Source organism: Bactrocera tryoni, chromosome 1 (genome assembly GCF_016617805.1).
Source record: "Bactrocera tryoni isolate S06 chromosome 1, CSIRO_BtryS06_freeze2, whole genome shotgun sequence".
Taxonomy (NCBI): domain Eukaryota; kingdom Metazoa; phylum Arthropoda; class Insecta; order Diptera; family Tephritidae; genus Bactrocera; species Bactrocera tryoni.
In genome coordinates, this window is record NC_052499.1 from 4,775,430 (window position 1) to 4,798,033 (window position 22,604).

General features: G+C 34.7%; 4 protein-coding genes across 13 annotated transcripts in view; 3 read left to right on the top strand and 1 right to left on the bottom strand.

Annotated features, from left to right (window-relative positions):
- LOC120768024 (protein tramtrack, beta isoform) overlaps window positions 1–9,213 on the top strand; it is a 46,519-nt gene extending 37,306 nt beyond the window's left edge. For 3 of the 4 annotated variants that reach the window (XM_040094508.1, XM_040094499.1, XM_040094519.1), the window contains 2 exons: window positions 5,184–6,835; window positions 9,186–9,213. In XM_040094508.1, coding sequence (XP_039950442.1) covers window positions 5,184–6,835; window positions 9,186–9,206 — 1,673 coding nt within the window. In that variant the 3' untranslated portion in view covers window positions 9,207–9,213. Of the gene's footprint in view, window positions 1–967; window positions 1,381–1,453; window positions 3,664–5,183; window positions 6,836–9,185 lie in introns of those variants that run through there. The other variant, XM_040094527.1, reaches the window with a different exon arrangement.
- An 843-nt stretch (window positions 9,214–10,056) lies between these two features.
- LOC120766534 (cleavage stimulation factor subunit 1) lies at window positions 10,057–11,807 on the bottom strand. The gene is made up of 3 exons (XM_040092105.1): window positions 11,548–11,807; window positions 10,627–11,491; window positions 10,057–10,467 (listed from the first exon to the last, which is right to left on the bottom strand). The coding sequence occupies exons 1-3, from the start codon at window positions 11,619–11,621 to the stop codon at window positions 10,129–10,131; spliced, it is 1,278 nt and encodes a 425-aa protein (XP_039948039.1). The 5' UTR covers window positions 11,622–11,807; the 3' UTR covers window positions 10,057–10,128.
- A 211-nt stretch (window positions 11,808–12,018) lies between these two features.
- On the top strand, window positions 12,019–12,921 carry LOC120779843 (nucleolar protein 16). 2 transcript variants are annotated; one of them, XM_040112210.1, is made up of 3 exons: window positions 12,019–12,219; window positions 12,290–12,543; window positions 12,611–12,921. In XM_040112210.1, the coding sequence occupies exons 1-3, from the start codon at window positions 12,122–12,124 to the stop codon at window positions 12,856–12,858; spliced, it is 600 nt and encodes a 199-aa protein (XP_039968144.1). In that variant the 5' UTR covers window positions 12,019–12,121; the 3' UTR covers window positions 12,859–12,921. The 2 variants fall into 2 exon arrangements, with proteins under 2 accessions (XP_039968144.1, XP_039968141.1); XM_040112207.1 differs by having other exon boundaries at window positions 12,021–12,219; window positions 12,290–12,550; window positions 12,618–12,921.
- A 653-nt stretch (window positions 12,922–13,574) lies between these two features.
- LOC120766448 (elongation factor 1-alpha 2) lies at window positions 13,575–21,814 on the top strand. Of its 6 annotated transcripts, none has more exons than XM_040091958.1 (5): window positions 13,575–13,663; window positions 17,417–17,498; window positions 17,816–18,734; window positions 19,265–19,470; window positions 19,548–21,814. In XM_040091958.1, exons 3-5 carry the CDS (start codon window positions 17,912–17,914, stop codon window positions 19,905–19,907), a joined length of 1,389 nt encoding a protein of 462 aa, XP_039947892.1. In that variant the 5' UTR covers window positions 13,575–13,663; window positions 17,417–17,498; window positions 17,816–17,911; the 3' UTR covers window positions 19,908–21,814. The 6 variants fall into 6 exon arrangements, with proteins under 6 accessions (XP_039947892.1, XP_039947891.1, XP_039947890.1 ...); XM_040091957.1 differs by lacking the exon at window positions 13,575–13,663 and adding an exon at window positions 16,897–17,000 and having other exon boundaries at window positions 17,811–18,734; XM_040091956.1 differs by lacking the exon at window positions 13,575–13,663 and adding an exon at window positions 16,897–17,000.
- The last annotated feature ends 790 nt before the right edge of the window (window positions 21,815–22,604 follow it).

Sequence of the window (22,604 nt, forward strand, 5' to 3'; positions counted from 1 at the left end):
CGTAATGAATATGTTAATAAAGTGCGTATTAAAATTGTCTCAAACATTTCATAATACTTATTTTTACCTACATATGTATATTGCATTATAAAAAGAAAGAGAAAAACATAATTGACATTAAGAAAAAATTTAAAGCGTTTTATATATTTTTTTTTTTGCTATTACCAAATTGTTCTGTTACAAAACACTTTTATGTAACGTTTTATTTTGCTGCTGCACTCATTGATTTACGATTTTTTTTTCTTGACGACCGTTATTTTACAATAAGTGGAACAGTCATGTTTCGCTGCATTTTTACAAGCGTCAGATGCATCGATTTGTGTAAATGCGAAAATGCAATTCCGATACTCAGTAAAAAAGAAATACAAAAACAAACAACTGAGAATGGCTTGAAATCCCTATAGCTTTTCCGAAACGTTTTTATTCTTCTTCATTGGAACGCGTGCGTGTGACAAAACCAAAAACAATTTTAAATTGTTAAGATTTTTTTACAGCAAAACGAATTTCCTTTCCGTTTTTGTTTGCTTTTACGTTGCATTATACATTCATACCATTAGGCGAAGAGAGCACACACATACAAATATAACCCATACGCATACATACATATGCACAAAATCACATCCATTCAAAATGAAAAATAAATATAAAGAATGAAGATGTACAATTTGACACATTTATGGACCATCTAATAAAAAATTAGATAAGAGACCCTTAAATTGGAAAATAAGTATTCGTCTCCGATAATTACCGATAAAACTTTCGTTTTCAAAAGTAACTGAACGTCAGGAGACTATACATATACAATTTGAAATACTAAGGTTTTCTTTTTAAGCCTAACTATTCTAATTGCTCTTTAATTGAGCAACAAAATGGTGTCGATTGTTGTATGTTTGTGTGTGTCTTCGTCTATCTTAAGCTAACAGATTTCTTATACACGCCAACAACTAAACAATTCCGCAAATTTTAGATGGCAACGATAGCGACTGCGATGATCAAATGGACACGTCTTACATGGAACCCCAATTAATGCTCGACGAATACGATGAACCGGTCGAATTTAAGTTTGATCCTAATGCCACTAGCTCACCATCGCAACAGAATAACGCCATGGTTTTGGCTGCGCAATCGCAACAACAGCAAGTGGAACGCCAATTACTGCTCGCCCAACAAAAGAAACAACAGTTAATGGAAGCTGCTGCCCTGAAATTTTCGGAGGCTTCTGCCAGCGGCGTGCCAGGCACCGTAACTCTGCTTAACTCAATGGTCAGCATACCGAAACTGACACCCATCGGCAAAGTGTCAAAGTTAAAAGTGAATAAGCGCACCAAATTGAAGCAGAATGGCGTTAGCGGTGGCAATATGACTGGCACTGATGGCAAAGTAAGTTTAACTTAATCGAAATTAAATTGCAGAAAGGAGTTTAATGAGCGTATTTTGTTAACTTTTTTTTTAGAATTACCCCAGCGATTATGTGGATATGTTCAATGTCAATTACATTGGCGCCAATTCGAATGCACCTCAAACACCCAGCCAATCGAATAAATTGAAGGGCGCTTTGAGCGGCAACTCTACCACATCCGCCAACGTTTCCTCACCTTCGGCTAAAACCAAACTGAATACATCGGGTGGTGCGCTGCCAGCAGGCGAAACGGAAGGCTCCGTCCGCGATTACTGCACCAAAGAGGGCGAGCATACATATCGTTGTAAGGTATGCTCTCGCGTCTACACACACATTAGCAACTTCTGTCGCCACTATGTGACATCACATAAACGCAACGTGAAAGTGTATCCCTGCCCCTTCTGCTACAAGGAATTCACACGCAAGGATAATATGACGGCGCACGTGAAGATCATACATAAAATCGAGAATCCCTCAACAGCGTTGGCCAACGCTTCGGCAGTAGTGGCAGCAGCAGCCGCCGTGGGCATAACTCCTTCATCAGCACCACAATCGGCAGCTGCGTCGACAGCGTCTACACCCACGCCACCCGATTTGTCTACGCAATGTTCAAATCAATCGGCAACAGGCGTGTCCACAGCGATCGCATCGGCAGCATCGTCAACCTCATCTTCGTCGACATCGTCGACAACATCGTTAGCGTTAGGTGCTGGACGTCTGCCTGAGGCGGCGACTGCGCAATAAACACGCCTAAAGCTTGTTAGAGACTATTAAATATAAAATAAAAAAAAAAACAACCGGACTAGCAATAACAAAGGGTGTTGGGGTACTCTTACATACAAATAAATTTGTATAAATCCATTTGTTCAATGCGGACTGTATACGTTGCTGGAAAAATTAAAGCAATGATTGTGACTAGGCTAAAACACCGACATCTTTATACAAAGGTCGGCTTTACAAACCGCAAAGTTGGAATTGTAAATGCTATGGACACAAGTAGTACGTAAATGCAATACAAAATATTTGAGGTATGTCAAGGACAAATTGGGCTAATAAATAGGCTTCCAAAATGCGTGAAATATTTTCTATGGTCAAAGCAAATCATAAGATTTTGCGCATTTTTTTATTCGTTGATTTCCAAACTGCTTAAAATGCAGTTGACAACGTTCTAAACGTTGACAAAATGTAATATTTTGTTGTTTGTAATTATATTTTCTTTAGCTGTAATTTTAACTGCAATGGCAATTTATTTTTTGTTTTATTAATTTAGTTACAATTATTTGTTTCTAATTGACTTTTTTTTAATTTTTGAGCGTAACCCAAAAATTTCAAACATACACACTTACATGAATTTAAAAGAAGAACTTTAGTTTAATGCTAGTTGAAGTGAACAAAAGCACCGAAAGAGTTTAAAGTTTTTATGCACAATTAGAGAAGGCTTTTGAGCCACCGTAAAATTATGCTTGCTTGGGAAATTCATCTTAAAGATACCAAAACGCAGCACTTGTAAGATTTTCATTTAAAGAGAAATATTTAAATTATTATTTTGTATGTTTGGCTTACAATTATTTTTCACAAAATTGCTCTCCAAAACTTCACAGATTCTGTTTTTTATCGAACTTTTGACCGTTATCTGCATTTGATTTTTCCAACGGCCAAATAAAATTTTGGATATTTAAGCCATTCGCTCTTTGTATGATTCTTTGCTAAACATAAGTTGTGCAATTTATTATTATTAATATATTTTTCTTTATTATTTATTTAAATGGTTTATTGTAATTTTAGTTTATTTAAAATAAAATATTTCACAATAATACAATTGTTTGGTGGCATTCAAATGCAAGTGGCCTTTTTTTAGTTTAGTAATATACATAATTGCATATATATGTATATACATATATATACATATATAAATCGGACCGCATGTTAGCGACTACATGTCACTCGACGCTAACCAACTAATAGCACCGATAGACACATACACATAAGCCTAATAAATAAATTCACATTTTACACACTTAGTTAATTTTACGTGTTGTTAACGCTAAAATATTTACAATGAATATTAAATGTAAAAATAAATTAATATTAAATATTATATGAATAAAAAAAAACAAAAAAAAAACTACCTTGTTGCCTTCAAATGAAGCTAGTTTAATACTATATTTAATAAATTTACCTTTTGAGGTAAAAAACTAATTTAAAATAAAATACATTAAAATGTAGCATTAATGCGAATTCTGTAAGGGGATTCACGCAATTTTTGTTAATAAAAACAATTATTTATGTTTAGAACATTAATTTACTATAAATATTTGTATTTTTATTCACACTAAAATATGTCAAAATATAAAAAATATCTTATTTATAAACAAACAGCAATAAAACATTATAATTAAACGAAAAAATTAGAGAGCAAATATTTAGCGTATAAATGTATATAACTTATATATATAATATTAAATATGTATTGTATTGCATATAATATGTATACAGTTAAATCGGAGGCTTAAATTATCGCCAAAGAACTACAAATACAATAATTAATAATTTAAATATTTAAACTAAAGAGTACATTTTTATGCACATAAACACACAAAGCGAATAAAAACCAGCAGCTGAACGCTCACAATGTGAATATCCTTTTTTTTGCTGTTATAAAGACAATATAAACAGTAGTCGGCTCTCGAACAAAAAGTGCACTTATATTGCAAACGAAAATATACTACATAAATATTTACAAAAAATAAAACCAATATCAAATGTTAATTGCAATAAAAATGTGAACTTAAAAACACAACTGAGGCCTTTTCCTAAAATGTTCTTCAATTTGTATGCGCGTATCCATATAAGCGGAAGCAACTTTGAAGTACGGAAAAATGTTTAATAACCGCATAACGTAGTAGCGAACGATCTCCAACAAAACAGTAGTAAAATCTATTTATATACATGCTAAAACCTTTCAACCTTTCTAATCTTGTTTTGCAAAAAATGCTTTAAAATAGTAATATTTGTTTAAATACGAAACATTTCTCTTTTGGCATACAAATCAACGTAAGACAATTATAATATTACGAACTTTAAAGAGTAATCTTTTAACATTCTAAATACAAAATATTCAAACATTTACAAAATACTTAGTTTTTATTTATCTTATATTTAATATTTACTATATATCTTCATCGTTTTTAGAGGTAGCTAGTGCAATTTAGTATATAATTTCATAACAAGTTAATTAATAACAAATATTAAAAACTAATATAATCAATGATAATGAATAAAAAAAAACCTCACAACGTCAGCTCCTTCAATGGTTAAAACCTATTTTTATTGCTATATTGTAGCATATGCATACATACATTTACTATAGAATGAAATGAGATATAAATACATACATACATATATGTATACATATGTATATTAATATAATAATTAATAAAGAATTTTGTTGCACTAAAAAAGAAAAACACAAACAAACGAATGAGTTTTAAAATTTATAGCAGATATGGTTGGTTTTTGAGTTTTGTTTTACCGTGCTAATTTAAATATGAGGCAATTTTCAGGTAGTTGACTCGGTAATTTTTAATTTTTCATTTATTTATAATTTAATTTCTTATTATTTATAAATATAAAAAGATAAAAATATTTTTTTAATTTTATAATTAATGAAAATATTTAAACTACTTGAATATTCTTTAAATGGTTTCTTAACAAAAAACAATACTTTTAAATACATATATGAGTATTTTTCTTAATATTTCTTCTATTTTTTGTCTTCTTTTAGTGCAACTTATAAATGCATCGCCCGAATTATCACAAAGACTCTTTGGCTTGATGAAACCAGCAGTTACTGTCCAACCGCAACAGCAACAACCAGCACAAAAGGATGCAAATGAATCTGTCGTCACACAAACATCGCTGCTACAATTTAATGAACCACAAGAGGTGGCAACGCATCTGCCCACTGCTTTGGGACTGAAAGTACGTAATGCACTGCAATTAACTGCTTCACCGCTACAACAACAGCAGCAACAGCAGAGTAGCACTCAGAACTCCAATTCACTGTTGAAGCAGCAATTGCGCGCTGGTTTAAAGGAAATATCGAATAATGCATCAAACGAAGCAATGGCCACTAGTAGCGCCGATTTTAGCTGTTCGGCACTACAATCGCTGGCAAGTGTCGCCGAACGTCAAACGCCGAATGCAATACAGCCACCGTCTGCCAATAATTTGCACCACCAGTTCTTGTTACACATGGCCGCGAACCCGATGCTAAAGCCCACTGCTGATTTCTTTCGACAGCCACAACAGCAAGAACAAACAACCACGCAAGAGCAACAGCAATCACAAGGCAAACAGTCGCAAACACAATCCCAACTGCTGCAACATACAGCAGCCGCACAGCCCACACAATTACTCGAGCAAGAATTGCAACGTGAAGACAGCATGTCGCCCACAAATATGGATCTCATACTCGATCAAACTGATAAATCGGAGCCGGAATTAACGTTAGCGGATGAAACGGCCGGTCTAGAATACAAAAACAATGACATATCGCATGAAAACAACGATGATGCTGTCGCTATAACAACAATAACAATCGGCGATGGACCTGATAATGAGACCGTGAGCGCACAAACCACCACAACAGCAATAACAGCAACAAATGCGCGTACAGGCACCACAACACGTCGTCCGGCGCAGCGACGGCGCATACGACGAAAAGCACAATCCACAATCGACGATCAAGCCGAGCACTTGACAGAGATGTCGGTCCGTGGACTCGATCTGTTCCGTTATGCACGCATCAATGAGGGCGTCTACCAGTGCACCGAGTGTGCTAAAGAGGATTTGCAAAAGACTTTCAAGAACAAATACAGCTTCCAGCGGCATGCCTTTCTGTATCACGAGGGTAAGGTGCGCAAGGTGTTTCCTTGCACGTTGTGTGGCAAGGAGTTTTCACGTCCGGATAAGATGAAAAACCATCTAAAGATGGCGCATGAGAATTTCGTTGCACGCGACACCAGTAGCTTTAATCCACTAAACTATTTAATAACGGCGGCAACGGCCGAAGAAATGCAAACAGCTATATTTACCGCAAGCGCCGCAGCGCAACAACAGCAACAGCAGCAGCAACAACAACAAAGAGCAATCGGTCAGGAGGATTACTTGGGCAATGGTGTTAGTACTGTCAATACAACGCCGCGGGATCGTGGCAATTCGCGGTCGACATCGCCAAACGCAGCAGCGGCCCTGCTGAAATCGCAGAATGAATTGACCATCAAGAACGAGATTGTGATCTCACCTTCACCCTCACCCGAACCAATCATGTCCGTGCCAAGAAATGGCACAGCGCCATCGGCACTTGCTGTAGTAACAAAATCGACAAATATGTCCGTTTTGCAGGCGAAACGCATAACGCAAAGACTGGAAGAGGTGAATTAAGTTTAAATTAACTAAAATGCCACTAAATAGTTATTAATCAATGTGTTTAAAAACACATTAATGTTTATTAAGTTTCAAACTTTTATTTTTTTTGGTAGGCCGCAAAGTGCAAGAAATAGTATACAATAATAACTTTAATGGTTGTGTCGATATGGACGCGCAACTGAAAAGTCTGACTTATCTATAAAATAATGCACAAAAATCGACTCATTTACTTAAATACTTAGATACATAAATATTATTAATGTAGTTAACTAGTTTACATATATGCTAATTTAAAAGCGAAATACTAGTGATAATAGCTAGAGTAGAAGAAAATGTTGATAAAATACACAAGCAATTAACTTGGCACAAATATGAGATTACAAGTTTGCGTACATATGCTATATATATATATATGTATGTACATATTAATTTAAATATTTTGAATATTTTATCTAAACAAAAATTATGAAGCGCACAAACAAGGCCTTAAAACCATTATGCATACATTTACTTGATGCATATACCTATTATTATATACAAATTTAAAGAATTATATTCATATGAAAACTTTAAGCAATATTTAGTCATAAGTTTAAACATTTTACAAGCATTTAATTTGTAAATATTCTAAGAGCCGTCCATTTTTATCCCTCAAATTAGGCGCATACATGCATGTGAATGTATGTGCGTGCGCATATATGTATGTACATACATACATATATTGTTGCAATTATTAGCTTAAATTGTAATTTATACTTACAAATTTAATTTTCATGCACTTTTATTTATTTTATTTAACTCAGTTTATTTAATTTATTATATGAAAAGTTGTCTTTTGTATTGTGTTGAAAATTTTCAACACTAAAATAGTCGATTGCCGTTGGCAGACTGCTAAGCTAGTGGTTTAAATAGTTTCGTTTGACAATGACTGCTCCTTATTTTCTTATGCCTAGTCTTAAAAGCCTTAAAATACGAGTTTTAGTCTTAATCAAGTTCATAGTAAATATTATTCTACAGAAATATTAGCTGATATTATACATATATGCATATTTTCACAAGTATATGTACATACATACATTTTTAGGTTTGTTGATTTCTGAAAAACACTCTGAAAAAGGATTGAACATCACTACACACTTACGAAAACGCGTTTTTATATATAAAAGGACCCGAATTACATTACATGTATTTTTCTAGAAATTTGAGTCTGAGAAGTGTCAGTATATTTTTTTATTCTTAAACAATTTCTGTTGAATATTTATATTTTATTCAACTCGTGCTATTTTTTTTATTTTTATTATGTAATTACTTATTGGCGCAGCCTTGTTAATATGTTTGTATTTCATTACCAAGAAATACAAAAATTCTTTGATTATGATGAATTACCTGTTTTAATTTAAGCGTTATGGCCACTCCAGCGGTTATAAAATCGTGTGCAGTTTCATTAATTTTTTTCGTTGATATACTCATTTAGTCACAGAACTAATGAAGCACTATCAAGTTTCAACCTCCAGCTGATGAAAATTTATGTTTTTCAGTTAATTTTGTGGAATATAATAAAACACAATTGTCATCTTGAAGCAAATAAAAAAACCTCGGTTATCTTCCTAAGAATATTCATAGAAGTATAATACATAGGGAAATTTTTAAATATTGATTCCTTCAAAAATTATAGGCATTTGAACATAAAAATTAAATTTTTAGTCAATTTCATAATAAAAAAGCCATAAAAAAGTTTTGAATCAATCGAAATTACCCTGCGTATGTACTTTTATGCAAAATCTAATTCTAAAAATAATAATACTCCTAAAATTTGAAGTCGAACGAAAAAAATTGACGAAGTTATTTGTCTCGCCTATGGCAAAAAATAAGTTTTGAGAAATGCGAGTTGACCTGGAATTTGACTTGCTGTATACCTTTAATATCCTTTGCAATTTTCCTTACCACGAATCAACATAAAACAGTGAAGTAGTAATGGTTAAGCGCAAAAAACGATTTTTCGAAAATTCTCCAATAGTTATACCTCTTAATTTGAATATTTCTTTTGAGTACATATATGTACATATATGATTAAACACCAACCGAAATCTTTTAAAAAATAATAGTTTTCAGATTTTTGCTGGATATATTAACATACCAAGTTACATATATAACTTTTTAAAAACGTTTTGATTATTACTGACATTTGCTTTTAACTATAAAATATGAAAAGAAATTGTACAGTCTTTGTGAATTATAATAATAAATCAACGAAACTCATAAAAGCTGGCAAAATAAAATAAACCATTTTTGTATTTTTGCCACCATTCGTTAAAGCAAATTTATTAAAATTTCATTTTTGAATTTATAATTGCAGATTGGGAATACAAAAAATTAAATTGGGCTATAAAATTGTATGTTTTTTTACACATATTATTTATTTTTAAACCAAATTTTATATTATTAGCAAATTTTCCGGATAATGTTTGTTATTTGTGATCTTTTCTCAAGCTACTTGAAACTTACTTAATATATTGTATTTTTATTTAACTTTATTATTTGTAAATATTATTTTTCATGTATTTAAGTTAATACTCAACAGCTAATATCGCATATGTTTTACACATAAATAGATTAAGTTAAAACGCAAGACTTATGCTACAAATTTTATAGATTTACGCCACGCTCAATTGTGAAACATGTAAAAAACACATATTTCATTTTCATCGAAAGTTGTATGTATGTACTATTCACTGGAAGTTATATTTTAAAAGTTTTTTAGTATGTATGATAAAATAGATGCTCAAGACTTTTTCCAGTGATAGTTTTATTAGCAAAAAGCTAGTTTCCAACTCACTTTCAATTAATTAGGCAATTCAAGGCTTAAGCCAGCACGAAAATATCAAAATGTATCTACCTATGTACATTAGATTTATTTAATATTGTAACTAATCTTTGTCACCTAATGTAGTTTAGGGCTGAGAAATTGCAAGACTTTTGCATACATAATAAAAATTTATGCCTTCATACCTATTTCAAGCATACATAATTATTTCATTTTTCTTTATTAACGGTATGGCTAAAAAAGCCATGGGTGTGAGTAAAAAAGGAAATAATTCGCTGCGATTTTTTTATATTGTAAGCAAATTATCTCAAAATCGTATAAGTTGTCCACTAATCGTTTTTTTTAAACGGTGATTGAAAACATATTTTTTGTGAAATTTTTCATTATTATTTATATTTTTATAAATGAAATTCTTATATAATATATATCCGAACATTAACGGAAAGAATTGCAAAAACTAATTTATTAAAACAAACTACTGATTCGTTGAACGGCGATACCAAAAGCGTGCACGGAAATCATCTGAGCATGTTAAAAATGCCGGGGAGTTAGGTGAATGTGTTATAAAACGTACTGGACCATTATGGCCGAGTGACATTAAATTCAAGCGACCACCGTTGCGAGAATTCCACGAACATAAAGAAGTGGTGGCTTCATCGGGAAAGAGCACGTAATCTTCGGTGTGATTGAATACTGCCTGTGTATTGTGTTCCTGTTTGCCAGTAGTACCAGCACCGGTGTATGTTTGTACTGGGCGACTGGTGCACAACTCCCATAAATAGACCAGTGAGTCTTTTCCAGATGAAAGTAAATACTGTGGAGAAAAGATTCGATACAGCTAATACAGTTTTGTTGCAATTATAACACATTTTGTGATAAACGGTATTTTATCAAAGCTCGTTTTAGGTTTGAATTTAGATTTTTCGTTAGTTATTAGCTGTTAACGTCTACAGTTCAGCTTTATTGTCATTACCTTTCCATTCCTGGTGAATTCCAATGAACAAATTTCTGCGCCCGCATGTGCCTCGGGTATGGTATTAATACAGCGTCCGCTGACTCCGTCCCATATTTTTATTGCACCATCTAAACTGCCGGTGGCATATAACTTCGCCGTTGGTGCAAATTTCACACAGGTTACCGCTGCTTTATGTTGCTGCGACGGTATGGCACTCACAAAACATTGTGATGTGTGTACATCATAGACACGCAAAACAAAGTGTTCTGTGCCAATTGCCATATAATCACCGGTGGGATGAAATGACAAGCAGGTTACAGGTTCGCAATCAGTGAAGACTTTATGCGCCTTTTTCACTGAAGGTTTGGCAATATCAAAAAGTTTTACGGTACCATCTCTTGAACCGGATGCAAGTATATGTTCTTTGGGATGGAACTCCAAATAAGCTACTTCGTCTGTGTGGTCATATAGCGTACGTATAACGGGATGTCCTTGTTGTTCACGACCAGGTTCTATGTCTTCTGGTGCCGATTTAGCCAACATGCGCTCAACATCTAAAATTTTTATACTTGCGTCTACACTGCCTGTGGCAACGAGTGTACCATCGTGACTAAATGCACCAGCACGACAAGACTGCTTATGTGAAGTAACGTAAGCAGTTTCATATGAAGCCGGTTCGGGCGCAAGTGCGGATGCCTCGGGCTCAAATTCTAAATCAATTCCAGGTAGAACGTCGTCCTTGGGTGCAATTGGTTTTTCGGTAGTAGCCTGCATGCCGGCGATCATAACATGTAATAAGCGTTCACTGGGGGCGCATTCATCTGCTTTTACTAACATGGAAAGTTCCATTGCAAACTTCTCCAGTCCATCGTACATCAACTGACTGAATGGGAAATACAAATGTAAATGCCAAAGTTGTGTAAAACTTTCTTTACTTACCTTATAATAAGTCTGTAAAGTATCTCACGATTCTTCACTAGATTTCTGGGATCTAAAATCTCAATATCACGCATGTTTCCTAATTTTTCACAATTCTCGAAGATAACTAGAAAATACAATTGTTTGTAGTTTTAGCTTGTACAGCTGTTTTACAAAGCCGGCGGCCTAGGAGCAGTTCACAATTGAAGTAGAATACTTATTGCAACTATTGTACAACCTCAGTTATATTATTCCTTAAGATATGAAACAAACCAATATTCCAATGTTATAAACTTATCTTGGTGATGGCAATATCATTAATTTTATAGTTAAAGATATTATTATTATTAAGGCTATATTTGGTTTAGCAATTGGGTTAAATCAAGAAATGAGTTTAATTTGAAAGGCAGCACTGAAATAATTGTTATTTCATTCACAATAGCATGATATGACAAGATACTGTGATCAATCCTTTATTTTTGTTTACTACGGTTAAATGTCAAAAAAAAACTTTTGGGAATAAACACGTGTAGTTAATAGTCGTGCTTTAATTTTTTTTATTAATAAAAATAAACATTCTGATTAGAAGAAAATAATGAAAATTCGCAAAAATCATCAACGTAAGCGTTATCGCTACAATGTCAATAGAAAAACTATGAGAAAAACTCGGGAATCCACAGGGAAAATAAAAGAGTATGTATAATAATGTGTTAATTTGTAATTTTCCTCTGTGCTATAATCAAAACAAAATTTTTTTTTACAGCCCTGAAATGAAGAAACTTTGGATTGAAACAAAGCGTAATAAAAACTTCCACGAATTGGGTCTTTCTTCTGATCCCAATAAAGCGGTACCAATTCCAAATTTCAAACAACACCGTCTTAAAACCATGAAAATAGTAAACGGTTTTATTGAAGAAGAAATAGATGATGAAGAACTGAATGAAAAAATAACAGATCGGCCAAGAGGCTATGCCATAGAACAATTAGAAGCGGACGCAGCCGCGCCTAGAGAAAAGCTCCTAAGGTAATTTAAATATATATTTGCACTCACGTTTTACTGATATATACTTCTAATTTTGATTTTTTCTTAGGTTGCCTAAAAACTCTGTAGACCATTTGAGTTACTTTCTGGACAAGTATAAATTCAACTACAAAGATATGGTGGCAGATAGACGAAATTACTTACAATGGACATGGAAACAGTTCCGGATGAAAATAAAAAAATTTATGTCTATACCTGAACAGTTTGATAAATATTTGAAACAAAGAAATTTAAAGCCAGGTGTAAAACCGGCGTGGGATGAATATGATTCAGACAGTGAATGGAAGTAATTGTAAAATACAGTTATTTTTTAGTAAAATAAGGGTTAGTTTTAAATAAATTTTATAATAACTCAAAATAGATATAATTCGATTTTAAATTATAGTTTAAGCGACTTATATTTATGTATTTTGCTGTAATGTTACCCTCTTAAGATACCCTACTATGAAAGGAGGGTGTATTGTGAATTAGCATCTCTTTTTGGTAGGTGCTTGATGCAATCTGCATATTTTTAGCAGCAAATGCGAATATTTCTCTCACCGCTGCGCATTACCCGCCAAGAACCTTACAAACTTACTTTGCAGTCTCTTCTGTGCAACACACTCGAATAACAGATATGAGACATGTATGTCGATAATCTAATATATGGGGGGGAAACCGGCCTTGTTCCCGCTTGCACTAGTGAAAGGGCGCAATATGCACTAGCTAGTGCACTCACTCGTTGCATGCTGCCTACCGACGTATATCATGTCTACATATGCACTCATCTAACGTGCCCCACTCGAATGAGGATGACGTTGGGCCCAGCATTGTCTATTGTAAGGGTATATGCACCACATACAGTCACAAACTGTGATTTGGTTAGCCAAATGTGCTATGGCCTGTGATTATGGTGGTGAAGAGATTGGTAATGGTAGTGGTGGCACTATTCCAGCGCATGTGCATCAGGGCCATTGTGAAAATCGGCCTTTCCGTCTTTTGTGCTCGAGGTAAGTGGCAGGTAATTTTTAACGTTTTGTGAAAATCTGAAAATTACATTCAAAACCTTGAACATCATTCCAAAAATTGTGCAAAAAAATAGCAAACATATATTGGGTAAGTTGAAAACGGTATTATTTTCTTTACTCAATTCAAAATGTTTGTGAAAATCTGTGTTTGAAAAATCGTCTACAAAAATGTGTATCACGCTGCTATAAGTAAAGCGTTATATCAATTTGAAAAATGATAATCCCAACGCCGGCCGGTGCAGCTATCAAGTTTTCCTCAAAGCCACTCCAATGAGGACATTCGAGAATTCCGCAGCAATGGAACCAAAATTTTTTTGTACCAAGCGGCTCACATTAGATGTTAGTGCATAAAATATTGTATAGAGTGGTTAACTCCTCACATCGATCTGCAGCACCGCAATTCACCACAGTTTCCGTTAAAATTGTTTATTTAACTAAAGCGTGACATACAACTTCAAAAAGTATGAAATAACTAATTTTTAAACATTAAAAAATGCGGAAAATCGTTGACTTTATTATATACCCTTATTAAGCTACTTAAATTACGTTAGTCAATTGCATAAATTATAACCCAAAACTTGAGTGCATACATATTTATGTACATAAGGCGTATGTACATATTTAACTGTACATGCATTTATTTATGTGTAGTAAAAATGCATGAATCATTTTGCTTTTTTAAGTTGCAGAATTTCAAATAAAAAAAGTGTTGTTGTAGCAACAAAAAACTTTACCCAAATATCTCAGGAAGAAGCTATTGAGTTGGCAGTCTTTGTCGAATAAAAATTTGTGTCCTTTCCTGTAACTTAAAACCAACTCTTCTGGACACGGAAATCAAATTGCATAAGAACTCAGTTGGTGTACTCCAAAAGCAGATTTTAAAAATCTCTAAAAGCAATTTTTTAATATAATTTTGCACGAAAAAGAAATGGATGGAGAAAAGGAAGAGCCAAAGAACAACATTTAAAATCTGTTTCTGTTGGTATAAGCAGAAACAGAATTTATCCCAACAGAAACAGAGTTTTTTTTAAATTGGAAAAAGGCTCATATATGTATCGACTAAAATAACTTAAACACTCACACACACATGCGAAATTATGACTCATCTATGTAAGTACGTATGTATGTATATAGTATGTACATATGTACAACCACGTCTTGGTTTTAATATATGTACATATGTACATCCAGATATGTATGTACATATATTATACAATTACAGAATTTATTAAGCATTTCGCTGATGCGAGTAATTAAGTTTTTAATAATATTGCAACCGCCTAGCGTAATATCGCAAGCTCATGAATATTTTAGTAACAAAAAGGATTAACTAAGTTCTCTTAATTGTAGTTCCTAACCTTCTGTGGGAAAATCTTTAATAATTCTTTTGACCGGCCGGTTGGTGGTGCAACAAATGCATTACATGTGCATATGTATGTGATTATGCGTTACACCATATGGTCACACATACACATATGCGATTACAGTTAATTCTGTATATAAAAAAGAAACATCCTCGTTGCATGCAATTATTCCCACAATTCTTGAAAATCTACGCAGTTCAATGCAATGAAACCGTCAGGAGGGAACAAACTGCTACTGACGCCCAGTAATTTGCACTAAATAGAGAAAATGTCACCACAGTGAAACATATCTACACATCATTATTGAAAAAACAGCGACAAAACAGCAATACTACATACAATGCATATATACATACATATGTACATACATATAAGAATTTTAAGAGTAAAACATTCTTCACGTGTATTCATACAGGCCATGCGAGCAAAATTTGCGGAAATTTTAAGCTCTTTTTTTTAAGTTGTTCATTTTTTAAATAAGTACGTACAAGTACATACTTCTTTACGGTAGAAAGCATCGAGCTCCTCTGAACTGAGCTCAACAATGTTTAGCTTTATATTTTTCGCCTTATTTTCTCAGTTATATATATACATATGTATGTATGTATGTATGTATATGTATATATTTACATACTGGTACTAACTACCAAGTTACTTTTTACGTTCAAGGCACTAGCTATCACAGGAATGCAGTTGCCATTACAACAGCAATTTGCAAGCAAAACCATAGGTGCTTATTGGAATATTTTTCACACCACATCATTAGCTGTTCCATGTAAAAATTGCATTATGTAAATAAGCTTTAATGAATTTACACCTTGGTTCGTCAGATTGTATAGCAGGTCAGACTTCCAGGTTCAATTTGTAGGCCCATGAGGTTTACAAGAAGCTTGAAGGTAAACCTGTACTCTACCAAATACGGACCCCCACGTCAAAGCATTCAAGATTATTATTAATTTACTTAGAACTTGATATTTTCAGTCCTACATGATTCTACCTTATCCGACTTTCTTATGCCTATAACCTTAAAAAGTTAGATCTGTAGTAGGTTACCGGGCTGAAACATGAAAAACCTGTGCAATATTCTGAAATGAGAAAGCTTCTCATAAAACACATGAGCCGATTAGGTCTATCTAAAACTTCTAGATCCCTTATTTTCCGGAAAACATCTGTAGCACAACATACTTGTAAATGCAAGAACAAGCGCGACCAAACATATTAGCGGCACAGCTACTCCACACTTAACTTTTTCTGCTTGGGTCTCAAATTTCAAACATATGTACATACGTGTTTCTCTATACATACATATGTGGTACACTCGTGCAAACCCATATTACATCCACTTAGCACTTGAATTGATTTTTGAAACAAATCCACGGAAAGAAAATATTGAAAAAAGCAAGAAAAATGCAAAAATATATATTATAATAGGCGCACAAATATACCTATACCTATAACTTATACTACAAGTAAATATATTTGTCTAGTCGAACGCAACTGAGTAGTCATCTGATTCATAATGCCCCAACAACCTAATCTACTGCACAGCTCGTGCTGCAAGTGAAAAGCTGAGAGCATGCGGTCGAAAGCATTCCCGACTGCAAAATGTTGGTTAAATAGACATACAGACATACAGACAGACAAACCGACGAACAACTGGATGGCACGACTGCGAACGTACTTTCCAATGCAGATACGAATCCATTGCAGCCCAGCTGCCGATGCCGCAACACGACTTCCCGTCAACCGCACAAACACTACATACCCCTACCGCCGGCAAAAACTTACGCTCCTGCTGGCATTTCTTTCATATTTCGCTGCACTCAAACCAGCCAACGTCCACATGCTATGCATATTTTTGGGGATGTGCAATTGGGCCGGGTAACGTTTGCGGTGGTCGCGTCTGGCGGCCGATTGGTTGGAGTACAGACATATGACTCCATCGCCAGAGATGGTTATTGATTTTTCATATAGAGAAAAGACGAAACTTTTGCACATTCGATTGTGTTGTAGCGGTGCATAGACGTGCAGGCAGCGAAAATTGCACTACGTCACAAGCAAGTACGGACGATTTGTAGTTAAAAAATTCAAATTTATTGCTAATTTATTGCAAAAAATGCAAAAATTTATTGAAAAACAATTTAATGTGTTTATTAATGTTTGTTGAAGCAATTTTCCATTTGGAAATTGTGCGGTATATGCAGTGGGTGGTGAGGTGATAGTCTAAAGCCGTGATTGCATTTAATAAATCGCTGGGAAAATGAACTTTTAAAGCTGTACCGTTAGACGAGTGTGTGTAAAGATAGAAAATTAAAAAATGCGTAATAATTAAAATATAGACATACATACATATGAAATTTCAACCTACACCAACACTCAGCCCACACCCTCAGCCCAACCTACCCCAACTCACTTCAGCTCAACGCATTGCGTGTTCAATTTTTTGTTGAAAACTAAAAATTTACACTTTTTTGCAGAGTTTTCTTTAATCTTTGACTTTCGACTTTTGTACGGACAAAGGAAATTCGATTTGCTTCCTTAAAAGCCGGCATCAAACAAGTAAGTCTGCATAAGAACTTTCTGAAGTATATATTTGTATATCTAACTTATGTATATACCTATATATATATATGTATGCATATTCATGTCCCCGCCTACACCCTCTCCCGTCCACTATCCGGTGTGCACTCAATTCTCAACTCACCATCTCACCAACAAAACTCCCAAACACTCTTCAATGACCCTTTCATTTCAACTTGCCGATTCAACGACAAGTGTACTCGCATACTTCATACTCATACCTTAGCGAATGCCGTCACTTACTTACGATTTATATTTCACTTTTTATTCGCACATTTTTTCCGCCTGAAGCGTAGTAGCGTTCACAGTGTAATCGGTCAAATCACAGCTAAACAGAACGAAATCTCGCCGGCATTGAGACTATCAGCGTGTTTGTAGCCTAAATTTACAAGATGGGTAAGGAGAAGACTCATATTAATATTGTCGTGATTGGTCACGTCGACTCGGGTAAGTCCACCACCACCGGTCATTTGATTTACAAGTGTGGCGGCATTGATAAGCGTACGATTGAGAAATTCGAGAAGGAAGCTCAGGAAATGGGTAAGGGCTCATTTAAGTATGCCTGGGTTTTAGATAAACTGAAAGCCGAGCGTGAGCGTGGCATAACCATTGATATTGCTTTGTGGAAATTTGAGACGCAAAAATACTATGTGACCATCATTGATGCGCCTGGACATCGTGATTTCATCAAGAACATGATTACTGGTACTTCGCAAGCCGATTGTGCGGTATTGATTGTGGCGGCCGGTACCGGCGAATTCGAAGCTGGCATTTCCAAGAATGGTCAGACGCGTGAACATGCACTATTGGCATTCACTTTGGGTGTTAAGCAATTGATTGTTGGTGTGAATAAGATGGATTCCACCGAGCCGCCGTACAGCGAGGCACGCTATGAGGAAATCAAAAAAGAGGTTTCATCGTACATCAAGAAGATCGGCTATAACCCAGCATCGGTGGCTTTTGTACCGATTTCCGGTTGGCATGGCGACAATATGCTTGAACCATCTGAGAAGATGCCTTGGTTCAAGGGTTGGACTGTGGAACGCAAAGAGGGTAAAGTGGAGGGCAAGTGCTTGATTGATGCGTTGGACGCAATAATGCCACCGCAGCGGCCCACCGACAAGCCATTGCGTTTGCCATTGCAAGACGTCTACAAGATTGGCGGTATCGGCACGGTACCAGTGGGACGTGTGGAAACTGGTATACTGAAACCAGGTAAATGAGAGCAGCGTAGTTGAGCCACATTGGCTAAGCGAAAGAGTGTATGTGTGTGCGTATGTGTTAATTTGCAGGCAAGCGCAGGCACCGGATATGGTTGCCACATGTTTATACAAACAACATATGTGTGTATATGTGTGGACTGAGTTGTGTGGGTGCGAAATTGAGTATGAAAGCTGTTGCTGCAACTGTCGAGAGCGCAACCGAAGTTGCAAAAGTGGGTCGCTGGTGCTCGTTTCTTACACACATTCATACATATATTCTGTACTTTCTTTTGTTGCATAACTCGGTACATTTCGTTGCATATTTTTGTGCTGGTCCGATAGTTGCTGGAAGTATGCAGGTTCCGTGTCCGGGCAACGCCGAAGCAACCGCAAATGCTCTCATTTGCGTTCACTTGCTAACTGATACGCTTGCGTGTGTATGTACTCAGCGAATAGTTAGCGTATTTCATAAATTTCATATTTGAATTTCGATTTTCAGCAAGTACCGAAGCTATATGATGCAACTTTTCAAATTTTTCACAGGTATGGTGGTGAATTTCGCACCGGTCAATTTGGTAACTGAAGTAAAGTCTGTTGAGATGCATCACGAGGCACTCTCCGAAGCTTTGCCCGGTGACAATGTGGGCTTCAATGTGAAGAACGTTTCCGTTAAGGAGTTGCGTCGTGGCTACGTAGCTGGTGATTCTAAAAATTGCCCCCCGAAGGGCGCCGCTGACTTTACAGCTCAGGTGAATTATTTTTAAATTCTGTTTATGTCGCGTGATCATTTGAATAAATACCTATTGATATTTATTGTATGTTACAGGTGATTGTTCTTAATCATCCTGGCCAAATTGCCAATGGTTATACTCCGGTTTTGGATTGTCACACCGCTCATATTGCTTGCAAATTCGCTGAAATCAAAGAGAAATGCGATCGTCGTACTGGCAAGACCACCGAAACTGATCCGAAAGCTATCAAATCCGGTGATGCGGCCATTATTATGCTTGTGCCAACCAAGCCGTTATGCGTTGAAAGTTTCCAAGAGTTTCCACCGCTCGGGCGGTTCGCTGTACGCGACATGAGGCAAACGGTCGCTGTGGGGGTCATTAAGTCGGTCACCTTTAAAGAGACAACCTCGGGTAAAGTCACAAAAGCCGCCGAGAAGGCACAGAAGAAGAAATAACTAGAGTGCCAGCAGAACATTAAATCACAACAACTAATAAGTATGCAGCAATTAAAGCAAATACAAATACAATTTGTATTATCGTCATCGTCATCAATAATGTCGTTGCCATCAGAGTCGTTGGAGTTGTCATTTTTATTACCGCTGTCGAATGCAATATCGATGTCGTGGTTAACAACGACAACCGCAATTACTCCAAAAGCAACAACAGCAAAAATACTACATAAATCTCAAAAGAAAACATTTAATAAGCATAAATTTAAAAGAATACTACAATTTACTATTATCAATGATATGAATATGAATATGATAAGCAATTATTATGATAGTAATGCTATGACATTCAATGTGAGCAACAACATCAACAACAAAACAAACATCAACACAAAGCACACCATTGAACACCCATTTATGTATGACTACATCAATTATTATAGACATGCTTCATGCTACAATTACTACAACAATAACAATACCGAGAGCATAAACATAAACACCAAACCCATTCCCCCCGTCACCTATAGTAGTGAAATTTCAACAACAAAAGTAAATATCTGCTCATCAGAAATGATTAGCAACAAATCGGCCTTCCCGCAGACATCGGTTGGCTCTGGCATAATTGAGAAGGCATCACCCCCCATGCAAGTAGTCAATAACAAAATAAAAGACACTGATAACATAGAAACACCACAATTTGCAACAAAAACTCCTTCATGTGCTATTCCATGCCCAATCACTACTTCAATTACGCCAATTTCTTCCACACAGTTTATAGCCATACGTGAAGCAGCTCATTTAGCAATCAATACCAAACTAATTATGTTATTATTTTCAATTGTATACTATATTTATAACTTTCTTAATCTATACCGTCATCGCAAATCGTTTCGCAGGAAATCTGGTTATAACGTTTTGTTGAAAACAAACCCAATGTCCACAACTATCCCATACAATATCGACATTAACGCACTTAGCAAGTGGTCATACATTTCATAATTAGAATGTCCAACCAATAAGTTTCATAGATGATGCACGCTCATCACGATTTATGCAGCAAACAATGTCAGCTTATCCCTTATCGTATTCCCTCATTATATTAGTGATCACAAGTGTACATTTGAATGTATGCGAATTCATAAATTTCCTATTACCGATATGAATGCATACGTTTGTATTGTATTGTAGATGTATTTCAACACCAAACTGTGAGACTCAATCGAATTGAATTCATTTTGTTATTAATTCATATAATTATTATTAAGTTTTTTATATATGGTATTGTGAAACCCAACCAAAGTTGGTAATACTCTTAATCGCCCTATCCAACATAAACAACAAACACACGCACTCCAATTACAACAACATAAACTTTTACAGATTAGCCATTTTATGCAATACACTCCAACCACTTGGACATCATACAAATGCAAAAGTATCAATTTACACGCCATTAACACTTTACAACCTGCTTATTTGGACCAATCAAACTGTGTGCAAATAAGCAAAAACCCCAAAACTGACATGCAACTCGCGAAAATTAAAGGCCAAATAGTTTTGTTGCGCCTGTCATCAAGTTCTGTTATTCCGCAAACTTGTTGTCAAGGTCATACATATACATACATACATATGTAATCAAAACATGCAAAGAAAGCATAAAATGCAAAGACACATACACAAACACACCTCAATGGATGCACACACACACACACATACAGACATACAATACAACTAATCACTTGAATGCATAAATGCAAAGCATGAATAGACAGTGAATGTGTACTAATTAAAATTAATAAACGAAAATCCCAAAAATACATACATATATGAAAATAAATATAAATAAATGTAAAAGCTGGAGTTGCTTAAATAAAGATGAAACATTTCAATGGTATGATTGAAATCAACAATTTTAAAATTCGAATTGAGAAATAAAGAAGGCTTGACCAACAAAAACAAAAATATGTGGACCGCTTGTTACGGCAATAATAATTCATAATAGGTAAGTGTTGCTAAACATTGTCTCAGTACAAAATAGTTTTTTTTTTTAATTAAAGTTTAAAAAGTATTTTATTTCAGTTTGGGAAGTTTTATTAGGTTTGGGAATAGTTTAATTTAATTTTATGTAGTATACCATGGCCACAGCAAAGCGTGACTGGATATAGTTGTATAGATACATAAATAGCTAATATACATACATAAAGATAACCAGGGGCCGTACCAGTTATGAGGAAATATTCAAAAAATTAAGTTTAATAATTATTTCATAACTTTATATTTTTTCCTCACAAAATAATCGTAATTTTTTATTTTTATTTTTCGCTTACAAAATTTTAAATAACTATAACGCAATAGGAGTTGAAGAGTAAGCTTTTTCTCTTGCATAGTTATTATTCTGTGTGTGAGTAAGCAAAAAAAAAAATGTACAAAAATAACGATTATTTTTTGAGGAAAAAATTTAAAATAAAAATTTTAAAGTTTTTGACATAATTGTGTAGCCCGCTAGCAAAAATAAAATATATATATATGTGATATTTGAATACATCGACACTTGGTAAATTTTCTATTTTTACTTTACAGGAGTTGTTCGAGAAATACTGTATTTTTTTGTTCAAGAGTCACCGCAATGATGTTGCTAATGTCCGGCTATGGAAGCTGTCCACATATACGAGTGTGGGAAAAGCTTCTAATTAAATATAT